This window comes from Columba livia, chromosome 14, assembly GCF_036013475.1.
Source record: "Columba livia isolate bColLiv1 breed racing homer chromosome 14, bColLiv1.pat.W.v2, whole genome shotgun sequence".
NCBI lineage: Eukaryota > Metazoa > Chordata > Aves > Columbiformes > Columbidae > Columba > Columba livia.
The window spans coordinates 16501740-16515469 of record NC_088615.1 but is presented as its reverse complement, the minus strand read 5'-3'; the positions used below and the strand labels follow the sequence as shown (position 1 = coordinate 16515469).

The following is a 13730-nucleotide window of genomic DNA, read 5'->3' as shown; positions in this document are numbered from 1 at the left end:
TTCCCCTGCCTGGGAGTGGAAGTGCTCACACAGTTACACACCAGAAGCACTTCAGGAACTTGCTTATTTTACTTGCCGGGGCCTGAACTCCAGTAACGACATGAATAACTTCAGTCCTCAGGAAGTTTTTCCTCACACAGCACAAGAATAGGCTGGCATTTAATGCCCTGCTACAGAGTTGTAGACAGTCTCAACGGTGGGCAGCAGCTGAGGCCTCTGACCTGCTGCTCACAAAACCTGAATTTTCCGGCAAGAACTCCTAATGGGGCAGCTATTTTTACCCCGTCATTGTGATAAAGTGCCCTGTAATTCTAGGTTAATTGCTGTGATCTAGGATGGCTCTAAAGTGAAAGGTTTCAGCTGCAGCCCTGTCCTCAGCTCCTGCTCAGTGGGGCCAGCAGAGCTGTGCTCCCCAAGCACCTTTGTGCACAAAGAAGGAGCCCGGTGTCTCATTTTGGGGTTTTGCATCTGCTTTGAGCACTGATATTTTGTTGGGTTTCATTCTAAAATCTGTCATAAAAAGATTTCTTCATTTTTATCCAGAACCTTACATTTAAAAAAGCACTGAAATTCTCATGTAGGTGCCATCTCCCGTTTATCATGTTTCCTTTCTGAAATTGACTGTATTTGGAAAATTTGCTCTGTAGTCTTCTTGATGTTTACGTCTTGTCCTTTAAAGGAAGTTAAGAGTGTAATAACAAGGGTGCAGAACTTCTCTCTGTAAGCTGCATGTAATTGTGGAAGTTCCCATCTGTTATTCTTAAAGAGAGGAAATTTTGGCGTGGCTTTGTGGTTTTTCACTGCGATGTAGTTTACTATTGAAATTTTAAACACAGGCATTTACATACATATTAGGGAATATGAGAATTTATCTGCTACCTGGAAGCTAACTTGTTCCCGTTCATGAATACACACTGTGATCGTAAGACAGAGTCTTTAATTTCCTGCCCGTCACCAGACTGTGCAGTGTGGAATGTGTTGTGTAAAACGAGCTGCCCGGTGCTGCGCAGACAGCTCTGGCGGGGCTGGGGAAAACAGATCTGCAGGGAGGTTTTTCAGTACCTGAATCCTGAGGCACCTTTTCCAGCATGCCGACTATGTTTACCGCACACCTTCTAACTCTAGAGGAAATGAAATACCATCCTGGGGAAGTGCCAGTAATAAACATATACCTGCGACCCAGAAAAACACAAACAGCCCAGTCTGCAGCCTGACAGCTATCCAATTCCCCCACTCGGAACAGGCAGAAAACTTCCTGACCCAGCCTTTCCCTGAGGAAATTAGAATTCTCCCTTTCCAGCGATGCAGATTTGGTGATTGCTTTCTGAGCCTCTGCCTTCAGTCAGGGACAAAAAATAGGTATTTTGTGGATGGGTTTCCTAGCAGCAAGTTCTGAATTTGAATACACTGGATGCCCACTTTAAGCTGTTTGTCCAGCAAACCTTCTTAATTCATCTCCCCATGTTAAGAATTTGAATAAAGGGTGCTGTGATAATTCATGAACTGAGGGCTGTTCAACTGAAAACCAGATCAGGAAATTTAAAAGTTGCGTTTAAGCACTTCTTCACAAGAAAGTGAAATGCTTTAGCTGACTATCTTCAGCTAACACAGAATATATGAAATAAACAAGCCAGGCTCAACTCCTCATTATCTTTATTCTGTCTCAGAGTAGAGGTTTTGTTTAAACTAGAAGTTTAACCCAGGCCTGTGAGACTTTCAGAGTATTCCTTATTTTCTTAGACCAAGTTGATGCATAGGTTATGAGCACTTTTAGAGTGCAGCTGTTTGTTTTATACAACCAATTCCAAGTGGTAGTTGTTAACAACTATACTAAAACCCTATACAGGGGCTGTGTGGGATGAATCAGTGTGAGAGGATCCTATATGAATGATATACCTAACGGCAAGGATTTTCTTTTTTAAACCAGTGTTACTTACAAAGATGTTTTGGGGTGATACACAAATTGTCTTATTACTATATTAGAACCTAATTTCTTTATTGGTATGACTGAAGTCAACCAGCTGGATCTTAGTGCTCTAAACCATACTTTGGTACCATAATTCAGTATTTACCTTAACACAGTTAAAAAAAAATAAAAAATAAAAAATAATTTTAAAAAAGCCCCACCACCCCAACAATTCAGTGAGTGCTTTACTCAGAAAAAAAATAAGGCAGCTTAAGAGGTGCAAAATATGCCGAGGTATAATGAAGGAAGTTTAAGCTCCTCTAAAGTAACTGTCTGTTGTGTGTGCTGTTATCACACGATAGGTGAAAGCATGATAGTATCTTGTGTGAAGTCCCAACGTAAATTACCTTGTGGTAGTTGGTTCCAGTAACCTCGATATGCATGAAGAGCATCTAAAGCAGGGCTGAGTCATTTGCCCATCATTAACAACCCTTCTCAGTGGACAACCCCGGCTCCAGTTGCTTGTCACTTCACAAATATTCCGTTTCCTCAAGTGAAGATTTCATGGTTAGTGTCTGGCCTGTGCTTTAAGTTTCAGATGAGACCATTTCCAAGGATAAGGCACACCTGCATTTGCGGGCCACTGAAAATGTAATGGGCTGATTCCCCAGAACTTAGAGCTGTTCCTTGAGCACAAAAGCCATCGATCCTGTGGGACTCATGTAACCCTCTTTGCTCCCTCCCACATGTCTCTGAAGCAGGATGTGTATTCTTCCTCCCCAGGTGAGACACTACAGTCACAAAGTATTGTTTTTACAAAAGAGGAGTGATCCTTGTGCTGTGGGGCAAGAGTCACAGGCAATAGGCAGTGTCATCCCCAGGTTACCCTGAGCATCACTTCACTTTGAAATCACAGAAGCCCTTGGAAAGGAGAAGGTCAAAAGATCACATAGGAACAAGATGCAAGTCCTGCAGCAACTTCTGTTCCTCCTGCTTGTGAGACTATGGGCTGCCCCTCTGTGTCCTGATATAAGTTTAAGCTTCCTCATACTAACAAGTGCTGCTCATACCACGTGTGCGCTCTGTTGCATGCTTGAGGAGTTTCTCGCTGCCTGCAGGACTCTCTGAGGGCTGAAGGTGCACAAAGGAACTGCTGCGCTTTCTTGCATAGCCAACAGGTATAACGGCTGCAGGGGTGTGCACCTGCCAGCTCGGAGCAGAGCCCTGCTGGGTAACAAACTCCGCAGGCATGCAGTGTGTGAGCAAACAGCAGCGGAACTAGGGTAGAAACAGCAGAATCCGTTGTTACTCCATAAGGTGCTAGCACCGAAGTAACGGTGGTAACATTAACAGCAGCCTCGTGACACCGTTGTGACACTTTCCTGAGGTCACCACAGTGCACAGGCACCAGCTGCCCTGCACACAGAGCTGTCGTCGTCCTGCTGTGGAGGGATGGTGATGACTAAGTGTTGGAGACACCTAAGTCTTGCACGTGTCCTCCCAGGGCTCGGCAGGGTCATCCTCCTGTTGTTGGTCCTGCACATTCCCGGGATGGGCTGCAGGCTCCTGGCCACAGTGACCCCACGGCAAGTCACAGCTCATGGGGACAGCAGGGTCTCCTTTCCTTACAGGACCAATGTGAACAACGCCGGGAAGCTGATGGCACAAGATCAATAAAAACTGAGAAAATGTTATTTAAAACTCCCCAGAAAATCCACGTATCACACACACATGTGCTCCTGTAAGGAGCAGCTGAGGACTTTGGCCTTGTTGAGTTTGGAGGAGGCTGAGGGGCGACCTCATGGCTTTCTGCAGCTTCCTGAGGAGGGGATACAGGGAGGGAGGTGCTGAGCTCTCCTCCCCGGGATCCCATGGTTCAGAGCTGCACCAGGGGAGGTTCAGACTGGACGTGAGGAAGCATTTCATTACGAGAGGGGAGGTCAGATACTGAACAGGCTTCCCAGGCAGGCGGTCGATGCCCCAAGGCTGTCGGAGGCATTTGGACAATGCCCTTAGTGACACGCGTGGGCTTGGTCAGCCCTGACTTGCTCAGGCAGTTGGGCTAGATGGTTGTTGTAGGTCCCTTCCAGCTGAAATCCTCCATCCCAGTCCGTCCCAATCCCGAACACGCCGCCGAGTGGCCGGACCGCGCTCTGCAGCGCCACCTGCTGGCGGAGCCCGCGCAGCGCCGGAGCTGGGAGCGGGGCGGGGGGGAGGAAATTCCCCGTGTGTGAAACAACCGAACCCACCCGGGAGGGTCTTAAACCGGAGGGATTACTTAAGAGCACCTTGGGCTTGGCAAAACTAAGGCGATTCTGGCTATTGTCTATGGGTTGTGAGGCGTTCTTTTATAAGCTGAAGTAGGAATTGGGAGGTGACATAAAAGAGGTCACAGAGACCAGAAGTGACAAGACCCACAGAGAACACCACAAAACCCTCAAACACCCTGCAAGCAGCAACATCATCTGACTCGTCCCTGCTGACTGGAAAAAAGACAAAGGAACCTGTGATAGTTTCTCAGCACTGTTTGCCCCAGATCAATGGCTAAAATACCCCTGATGCCTTCTGCAAGCAGAAGCACAAATGAGCATTGTATCCTTGGGCTGCGGCTGCCTGAGGACTTGCCGGGAAACCTGTGCACCGCAAAGCCACGGGCAATGCAAGTAACTGCTGTGCAGACCCGTTACTTCAGCCAGTACCTAGAGATTTTTGAACAGATCTGCTAGCTTTTTTAGTGGGCTCAGCTGGGTTTGCTTTAGGTTAAAACGCTACCATCTGCTACAATTATATAATTAACCTTCATGGTTCAGGCTTAATGACACTCATTAAGGTTGAGTGTTTTTATTGGCTGACTGCTGTCACCAGCTTTGCTTGGAATGGCAAAAGCAACTCTAAACGCCGTAGTTTGAAGCGTAATTAGCAACATGTGAGTGTTAACACAGGGGTATGGGTGAGGGAAGGCTGAGGACTAGGTGGGAGCTTCGTTTTGTTCTGTGCTAAGGCTGGAAGGCAATGAACAGAAGAGGTCTGTTATGTTTGGGTCGCTGATAATAATCAGCTACAGGTGTGGCAGCAAATTTGGAATATATGTGTGTCAGGACATTATGAGATCTTTGTCATCCACTGTTGGTTGGGTGACTCCCATTTCCTTGGTCAGCCCTCCTCTGACCCCAATTCCCAATATTTCTTCATTTATTCTGTCATTAGTTAATAGGCGTGTTTTCGCTGCAGGCCTTTCTCACACATTGAACAAAAAAAGGCAGCAAATAGAGTATTTAATTGAAGACAAAGCCCAGGCTCAAAAATGAGGTGGCTTAATTCATCTGTGTGTGTAAAACTCCTAAAGCATTAGGTTGTGCTGCCATAAAAATCTGTAACCACTGTTCATACTATGTTTAACTACAGCCATTGTCTGACTAGATTTGTCCAGGAGGAACCTGTGTAGTTCCCCCATCATTTTTCGTGAGTTACCTCACATACTCTAAAAGGTCGGACTCAACACCTCAAATACAGATAAAAATAATCTGCACCACAAGGTATGTTACAATCTTCCATAACCCAACAATTTATTTAAACTTACATCACAATGAGAATCTATTAATAAAATACATCAGTTCACACCAGTCTGCATTGCCATTTTTTTAAGGGTAAGCATCTTTCTTCACTTTATATTAAAACTTTATAGAGGTAAAAACTACTGCATTGTACTCGCAGTTCTTGAAATCTATTGTAACATTAGGCAGGTTACAGAGGAACTTTCAGAGCTAATTACACTTCAGTTAACCTCACATTTTTGGCACATCTGAATGCTTTTTATTTTCTTCTTAACATAAAATAATTCTATAGCACAATAGAGAATCAGTGACATAAAGCATCACTATCCAATGGCAAGTGCTGCCTAAAAGCATACAAAAATTGCATCATTTGGTTACAAAATAGATATTCCTAGTCCTTTATCCCAACGGTTAACATTGAAGTGCCATGACAGAAAAGGGACAGCCTTGCTCAGTTGTTGCTGCTCACTTTGCTGCAAGGCTTGGCTTAACTAAATCCCAGAGTGAGGTGTTAATAAGACGATGGCTTTTGCCTTGCCAGTCAAGGCCATTCCTTTTAAAACACCCTCCAGCAGGTGCGAGGCCACGAGTAAATGTCACCTTCTTTCTCGTGCGCATTGCTGCTCAGGGACAGAGCGAACACAGTTTTAGGGGTTCAAAAGGGGCTGTGTTCCTGCAGGCCTGGGCAGTTTAGTGGCTACAAATCGCACAGCGGAGCTCACGGAGGGCCTGTGAGCCACTGCGCAGTCCAGATTTCTTCTGCCTGGCACCATAGCAGCTGCTTCTTTAGGAATTGAAGCGTTCTAAGCAGGAATGAAACATTAATGGCAGTGGTGTGCCAGGCACATATTTGCGCAACGGTCTGCAGTTACTTGCAGGAATTTCTAAAACCTGTAGGTTGTGGGTTTGGGTGATTTTTGTTGTACACCACAAACTCTGGCTGGTGTGAGCTTCTGACGTTATATTGAAAATAAAAGGCAGCCCACAGAACTTAGACACAGGGTCAGTTTTCCCCTGGCTCGAGCTGTACTGTTTCCATCAGTTTGGCACGTTAACTAGCGATTGTTTTGTTTCACTGATCGCAGGCTCCACATACTGATATTTATCTTGCAAGATAGCCATTATATTGGTTATGTCTCTTCTGCTGAATTTGCTCTGGTAGTAAGAAATAAATATGTAGTGTTGCAGTTAGGGAGAGATTAAAGAACATGAAGCATGTTAGAGCTTTCTGGGTGCGTGATGGCTAGATTGTCACTTTTCTTTAATGGGAAATAAACTTTCATACCTGTCATGGCAGGGATGCATTCTGTGCACCTTTCCAAAGCCCCAGTCAAACAAAAGCCCCATTTACTTGATTCAACTTTCCTACTCATCCTTTGCTGAATCTTTTTGGCGAGACCAGGGAGCGTACCCAAAAGGAGCTTATAGCTATTAGGAATCACCTCTGACTTCACCTCACTTAGAGGAAGAGAAATTGAAGAAAGGACCATGATACTTGCTATATTAGCGAAAGACATTACACTGATAATGGGATGGTTGTTGATGGGCATGTTTGAAACATATATAATAACAGAAATTTCAAGGTATTCATCAAACTTACTCCCAGAGTCAACTTTTGCCTCACATTCACAGTGAGAATTTATCCCTGCATTGATTTCCATTTCATATTCAGCGTTTGCTCTGAGCACAGCTAAAGTTACTGGAGCCCTTTGGGAGGCAGGAGTGCAGGACATGAAGCTGTGCAGGTGGAAAAGCTTTGGCTGAACCGGTCGATCTGCACCAAGGGTGAGAAGAGGGTGGGACGGAGCTGTGACACCTCTCCCTGTGCAGAGAGGGCTGCTACGGTGGACAAATGTCAGCTGAATACCTTCACGTGGGTATAGTGCAACTTCTGCTCGTTTAAAAAAGCTGTGGAAGAGCAGCCAGCTGCTGGGTACCAGCGTGCGGATGAACAGGCAGCTACAGCCCAGCTTACACCCCTGGCTGAAGCGACACTGGGAGTAAAAGCTGTTGCGCTGCAGCTACGTTCTGGCACCTGCAGTATTTTCATGCTCTTTACAAGTTAAAGTGTCAAGGCGTGACAAACTATGTAGCAGTGCATTCCTTATATTTCATATACAATAAAGGGCTCAAGGCTGGGAGCAAGAAGGCACAAACTTGGGAAATAACATAGCTGAGGAGTTTACACAAAAGTACTATGTCATTTATTAGGCGTTACTTAGCACTTATTTCACATTTTGCCCCCAAATTTCCCAAAGCGACATATATTTCCCCACTTTCTTTCCCTCCGTCTCCTTCTTTTGGATAAAGCTGCCTGTGCTCTATAGATACAGTTGCTGAAGAATACAATGTGAACACAGATCAATACAACATACACAGCAAAAAATGCATTCTAGTATTACAATAGCCAAATAATGTAGTCAGCCTCAAGCTACGGCGGTGCTGTAGGGAACCAGTTCAAGACCAGCAAGCGGAGCCACTGTACAGGAGCAAAGGGCGTCGGCAGCGTCAGGCGGAGCAAGGGATGGAGGGGGAGGATTCTCGGGGTGCCCGAGCAGGTGGGACGGCTGTGGGTCGCGGGATCCGCTCCCGGGACACCCACCCAGAGCCTCGGAGAGTTCTTCAGCCCGGATCAGTTCCGTGGCAGGTCCTTGGAACACCTTTATGTTTGTTCGTTGTGCACACACATAAAGTCACCCCCACGTTTCTCCTGTTCGGCTATGTTTTCTTTATATATATTTTTTTTAATTTTAAGTTTTGAATTTTTTTTTTTTTCTTACAACTGTTAAAAAACTTCCATGGTAAAAATAACTCACTATATGATACATATACCCAAAGTGGTGCGATACTTTATATAATAAAAGATGAAAATAGTCACTTTCCATAATAAAAATAAGTTCTATTTTTTGCTTATTTTACAATATACTTAATAATTCTTTTCTTCTTCTTCACTCTGAAAGTAAATAGGTCCCATTTCGGTAGCGCTTCTGAGTTGATTAAAGTGGCAAGAGACTGGAGAACGGCTTATACGCATTTCGAGCAGCCGCATTCCACGTGTCTCTCCAGTTCTTCCGTGAAGGTGGATCCATCCGTGCACTGGAAGAAGTATTTCCGCCTCTTGCTGCGCAGCGGGACGCAGCACTGCCCGCTGCCGCAGCCGCCGCGGCATTCCAGGCGCGGCACTTTGGAGGCCGTGGCACACGACGTGTAGCCCTGCTGCTTACGGACCACTTCTCGAATGATCTCTCCTTGGCAGAGATTCTCTGGTAAGACAACGAAGATGTAAAGGAAATATAAAAAGGCGGTAACTATTTTGCCAGCTATCCCCCAAACATCAGCAGGCAGCCCTGTACACGTAATGATATTCAAGGCAAACAGATGGCATGAGCAGGACCGTAAGCTTTTACTGCTTTGTACCTGCCATCAAACCAGAGCTTGTGTAACACAAACGTGTAATATCCGGCACACGGCAGAGGCCAGGCAGGCCTGCTGGCTTTGATCAGCGCTTCTGGAAGTGCTTTAATGAATGCTGAGTGTTGAATCCTGCAACACTCCTGCAAAATATGAATTAGTTTTACTATGTCTGCTTCTCAGGATCAAAGGTCGGCCCGCTCTGCATGACATTGGCAATCTGGGGTAACTGACGACGCCTGTGCCGTTCCGCAGGCACTTCGCAGCATCCAGATATATTTTGGTGAGGTTGTATGTGTGTATAATTTGGAAAGTCTGTGGTTCATTCACAGGAGAGGCACAACCTAAATAAAAATAATAGAAGCCAGCTCCTTCCTTCTGTACCGGAACAAAAAAAAGGCAGAAGGGATGAAGACAGAATTCAGCGAGTTTCCAATGAGTCTTTTCAGGTCAGGGCAGAAGAGCTGAGCCCCAGCCCTAGTAGGAAAGTCTAGCATGATCTGTGGGATTCCCAGGGAACCTGCAGCTGCACCAGAGGGAGCAAGCTGAGAATCTTTGCTGGCACTTCACGTGAGCAGTACCTCCCGCCTTCCAGGTCCTGCTTATGCCATCTGCCAAAACCCCTGGTACGCAGGGTAAGACGTCCTTTCCCAGCACTGCAATTCGCCAATCAGTGTTTGCTGAGGGTAAACCTCACGGCAACCTTTTTTAAACATCCCACCAGAATCCTGGGAGCAGCAAACCTCGAGGATTCAGGAGACAGAGAAGAAAACCCTTGTTACAGATGTCTCCCTTTCCATAGGTTTGGGTAGTAGCTAGCTAGCCGTGGTGTGGTTCTTTTCTCCTCCCTGTGTTGATCTGCAGAGGCTGACTTAGCTTTATCTCCTACTATTTGCCATTTACCCCCAAATACGAGTCACATGGAAGAGCGTAAAGCAGAAACGCAGCAGCCCTGTGGCCAAGCGTACCTCTGTCACAGTGCTCTCCGCTGTAGTTCGGTTCGCATTCGCAGTAGGGTTCCCCGTGCTCAGAGATTTTACACTGCCCGTGGTTGCATTTCAAAATCCTGCAGGGGCTGGAGGAGTTGTTCTTCTTGTCGCAGTACGTGCCCGTGTAGCCCTCCACGCACTTACACGTATAAGCAACGTTGGCCACCACGCACTTCCCGTGCAGACACCTGCAGAAAGAGAAGCGTTTAGAACCGGCCCATGTGAGACGTGAAAGTTCCTTTTCCCAGGGATGTCTGGGTCTGGCATTTCTGCCCGTTTAATTCCAGGATACTAATCCAAAGACAGCAGTTCAGTGTCAAACACTCTACAGAAACGGTGAGTTTTCAGCGAATACTGGATAGCATTCAGAGAATACATTTAGAATTAGCGATCCTAAGCGATCTCTTTGAAAACCATGAGGCTCCTCCACGAGCACGGGCCAACGCTTGGCACCCACACAAGCCAGCTCACATTTACAGCGTCGGCGTGTGGAACTAAGTGCCAACAATCACGCTGCATGCCCAGGCTTCCTTAGCAGAATTACTCTGCAAATAATATCGGGTGATGAAAAACAGTGTGATAAATGAAGGTGCTTGTGGAAAAGCTCTGCACAGACTTATTCATGAGCAGTTGTAGCTGAAGGGTTCGCTGTCTCATGTGGTTTGCTGTGTGTGAGCTTTGGTATTTCTGAGGAATACAATGGGGGTGTTGATCCTTAGTAGGTTCTCCGACACCATCCCCACTTCTGGGACAGGGACAGACTTGGAATGGGCTGAGGACAGGGAAGAAAACACTGTCCAGCCAAGGGAAAACTGCTCAGGGCTTATACACCCTTGCTATATCAGGTTCTTGACACAAACCCATGTCTTTCTCTTATTTTTGTTTGTTTTCTTTCTGGTAGTTTAAAATTGTTCCCTGCTTATGTGGAATCCTTGTGCACTTCATTTGTAAGCTTTCAACTAAAAAGCACAAATTACAAAAGCACTTTCAGCCAGGTCAAGACATGCAAAATACTGTAATAATGGGAGTCACAGTCTATATAAGCCAGTATTAATCTGCGAGTGTTGGAGCAGACACCTGCCAGCAGGACGCCGTACTCCCCCGGACACAAAGGGCTTGGCTTTAAGGAGTCAACTCCAAAAGGGCTGAAGTGATTTAATGAAAGGTGGGATGGTATGTGAGCATTATAATGCAAAGAGCTACTCCTCTTAGCAAAGGGGAATCATTCATTATTGCATCACCCTCCTTAGAGTATGAGAAAAACAATCTCTCATCATGTAAACATCTGGAACACCCTCATTTTTCTCTGTCCAACTACAACAGCTTCATGTTGACATTGGAAATTCAAGGAAACCTTTGGGCCTCTGACTGTTTCTTCACTTCGGTCTTCATAGCTTTGACCTGTAGACTGTCAGGTGGTTCTCAACACCCTCCAGCGTTCAGTACTTTGCAGAATTAGACTCAGAAGAAAGTTTAAAATGGTACCTCTGCCAAGTCAAATTTCTGCCCTTAAGAGAGTGATTATTCACTGTGTCAATTTACCTGTCAAAAGTATGTGCTTGTGAAAAGCCCCTTCCACGGAGAGCGCAACCAAAGTACCTTCTAAAACAAAAGTACTTCCATCTGCTTATGAACCAGCACTGAGCAATGCAGACTGCTGGTCTGCGCTGGACGGTTTCCGTGTGTACTTGACATAAGTAAGTGATTCATCCCGTGTTTCTGATGGGGATGTGGTTACTGAGCCTTTGAACTGTGAATGCTTTTCCACTCGTGCTCCCCTCGCATGCAACTCCATGCCATCCTTTAAACGTGCACTTTAAAGGGCTGTTCCAGAGTGTAATATTTAAGTCAGCTATTTGGGAAATTTAAAACTGTTCACGCTGGAGCGCAGAATGGTCTTCAGGGAGTTAGTCTGAATATTGGGTCCAATGGTGCTGTGAGCGTATCACTGTAACGTGTTCCTCCCATACCTGTTAACAGGAGTTTTCCTATTTTAATGTGTAAAATCTCAGCTGAAAGCATGACCTGCAGTATTTACAGCTTGGCTCCCCCAGGACAAAGGGCTCCTTCAGAGACTGAGCAACGTCAGGACAACAAGTGGAAACTGAGAGTTGCGGTGGATGCTGACTGACAGCTGTCAATAACCTCCATGGTCAGGTACGTGGTGTTACAGGACAAAATCTGAAATACGCATTAGCTGCAAAGCCTCTGCCCTCCCATCAGCATTCATTTGAACTTACTTGTGGTTAAGACAGGGGTCTCCAATTTCCTGGTCACACAGGGGCCCCGTCCAGCCTGGGTGACATTCACAAATCACACTTGTTTTCTCTAGGGACCGGCAAATACCGTGCTTGCAGATGTTACAGGATTTGCAGCCAGGAAGGACTCCTAGTGACTGCTGTGGTAAATCCTTGAAATCCTGCAGCTCGTTATTGATGCGGACATCGTGAATGCATCCATGAAAACCATTTGGTGTCTTATCTGCACCCTGGCGCAGTGAAGATAGTCCACTGGAGGTCGGGATCCCTTCCGATAAAAACAAAAACTCACTGTTACAACGATAGTACATAAATTATGATTGCTAACGTTTCTTTTGTCACAGCCCCTTATAATCTTTAAATAATTGACTTGTATAGAACCTTCATAAGGTAGCCCGGCCTCATTGTCCTCATTCTGGAAAAGGAAAGAAAATCACTTGGCCAATCTTAATTAAGAAGAATATGACAGTTCCTTCTCATATTTAAGTGGAACCTCCTGTGTTCCAGTTTGCACCCATTGCCCCTTGTCCTATCACTGGTTGTCACCGAGAAGAGCCTGGCTCCATCCTCCTGACACTCACCCTTTATATATCTGTAAACATTAATGAGGTCACCGTTCAGTCTCCTCCAAGCTCAAGAGCCCCAGCTCCCTCAGCCTTTCCCCATAAGGGAAATGCTCCGTTTTCAACCACATAAGACCTCTGAATTTGCTATCCCTAAGTAACTCCACTGCTAAAGATGGTCTTAAAACAAAACCAGCATCTTTGTTTAACTGTGCGTTAGGAGGAAAGTTGCTGGACCAGGTGATGTAGTTGGAAAGATAGACAAGGCTGTGTGCACACGAAGGCTCAAGTCTATCTTAAAGCTTAGCCTTGGGGTAATTTAATCGACTACTTTGACTAAACATTGTGAAGCGGAAGGGCAGCTGCCATCCACGCAATTCTATGTGCAGAGAGGTGGCACGTGCAGAACACTGAGGGGTAAGAAAGAAGCAGGAAGAATTTTAATGGGCAATAAAAAAAGTCTCCACTGAGCCCATGGCTTCTGGTACCCAACAGTCCCTCATTTCAGGGCTCTGATTTGTCCTGTGAATGCATTTTTGTAGGTCTCTGAGAATTAGTATTGATCCCCAATGCTCATCCGCTAACAAAGCTTTTCCATGTGATTACTTCCCACGTTCCCTGTGTATAAATTGCTGTGGGGTTGGTATCTTTCATGCTGTGCTAGAGGGAGAAATTGTGATGGCCTCATCAGCAGATTATCTTTGATGCATAATGCTCTTTAATAGCCTGTGACATTCTTAATAGAAGCCAATTACAAAAGTTCAGCTCTGTACAAAGCGAGATTAGCCAGTTTTCTGATTTACAAGGGCAATATTCAGGGTTCTTTTAGGAAAGTATCATTAAAAGGAGTTATTTACAAAAGGCTTGACCAGCACCAAGTGAAGTTGGGCAGAGTTTTTACGACTGGCTTCAATGATTTTGTTAGAAAAAGCCCAAAGACTTTCTGAGTCTATTATAGTTCTGCTGACTTTTGTATTTAGAAAACCCTGATTAAAAGGTCAAGAACTCTGTGTCACAGAAAGGGAGATTTCAACTTTCAGTCCAGAACA

The 13730-nt window shown here is 45.5% G+C and overlaps 1 protein-coding gene across 4 annotated transcripts in view; it reads right to left on the bottom strand.

Moving 5' to 3' along the window:
* Positions 1 to 5447: 5447 nt before the first annotated feature.
* Positions 5448 to 13730, bottom strand: part of SLIT3 (slit guidance ligand 3) — a 535141-nt gene continuing 526858 nt past the window's right edge. For all 4 annotated transcript variants that reach the window (XM_065030140.1, XM_065030141.1, XM_065030138.1 and 1 more), the window contains exons 35-37: positions 12101 to 12386; positions 9840 to 10048; positions 5448 to 8723 (exon numbers count right to left, since the gene is read on the bottom strand). In XM_065030140.1, the coding sequence (XP_064886212.1) occupies positions 8485 to 8723; positions 9840 to 10048; positions 12101 to 12386 (734 nt within the window). In that variant the 3' untranslated portion in view covers positions 5448 to 8484. The remainder of the gene's footprint in view (positions 8724 to 9839; positions 10049 to 12100; positions 12387 to 13730) is intronic.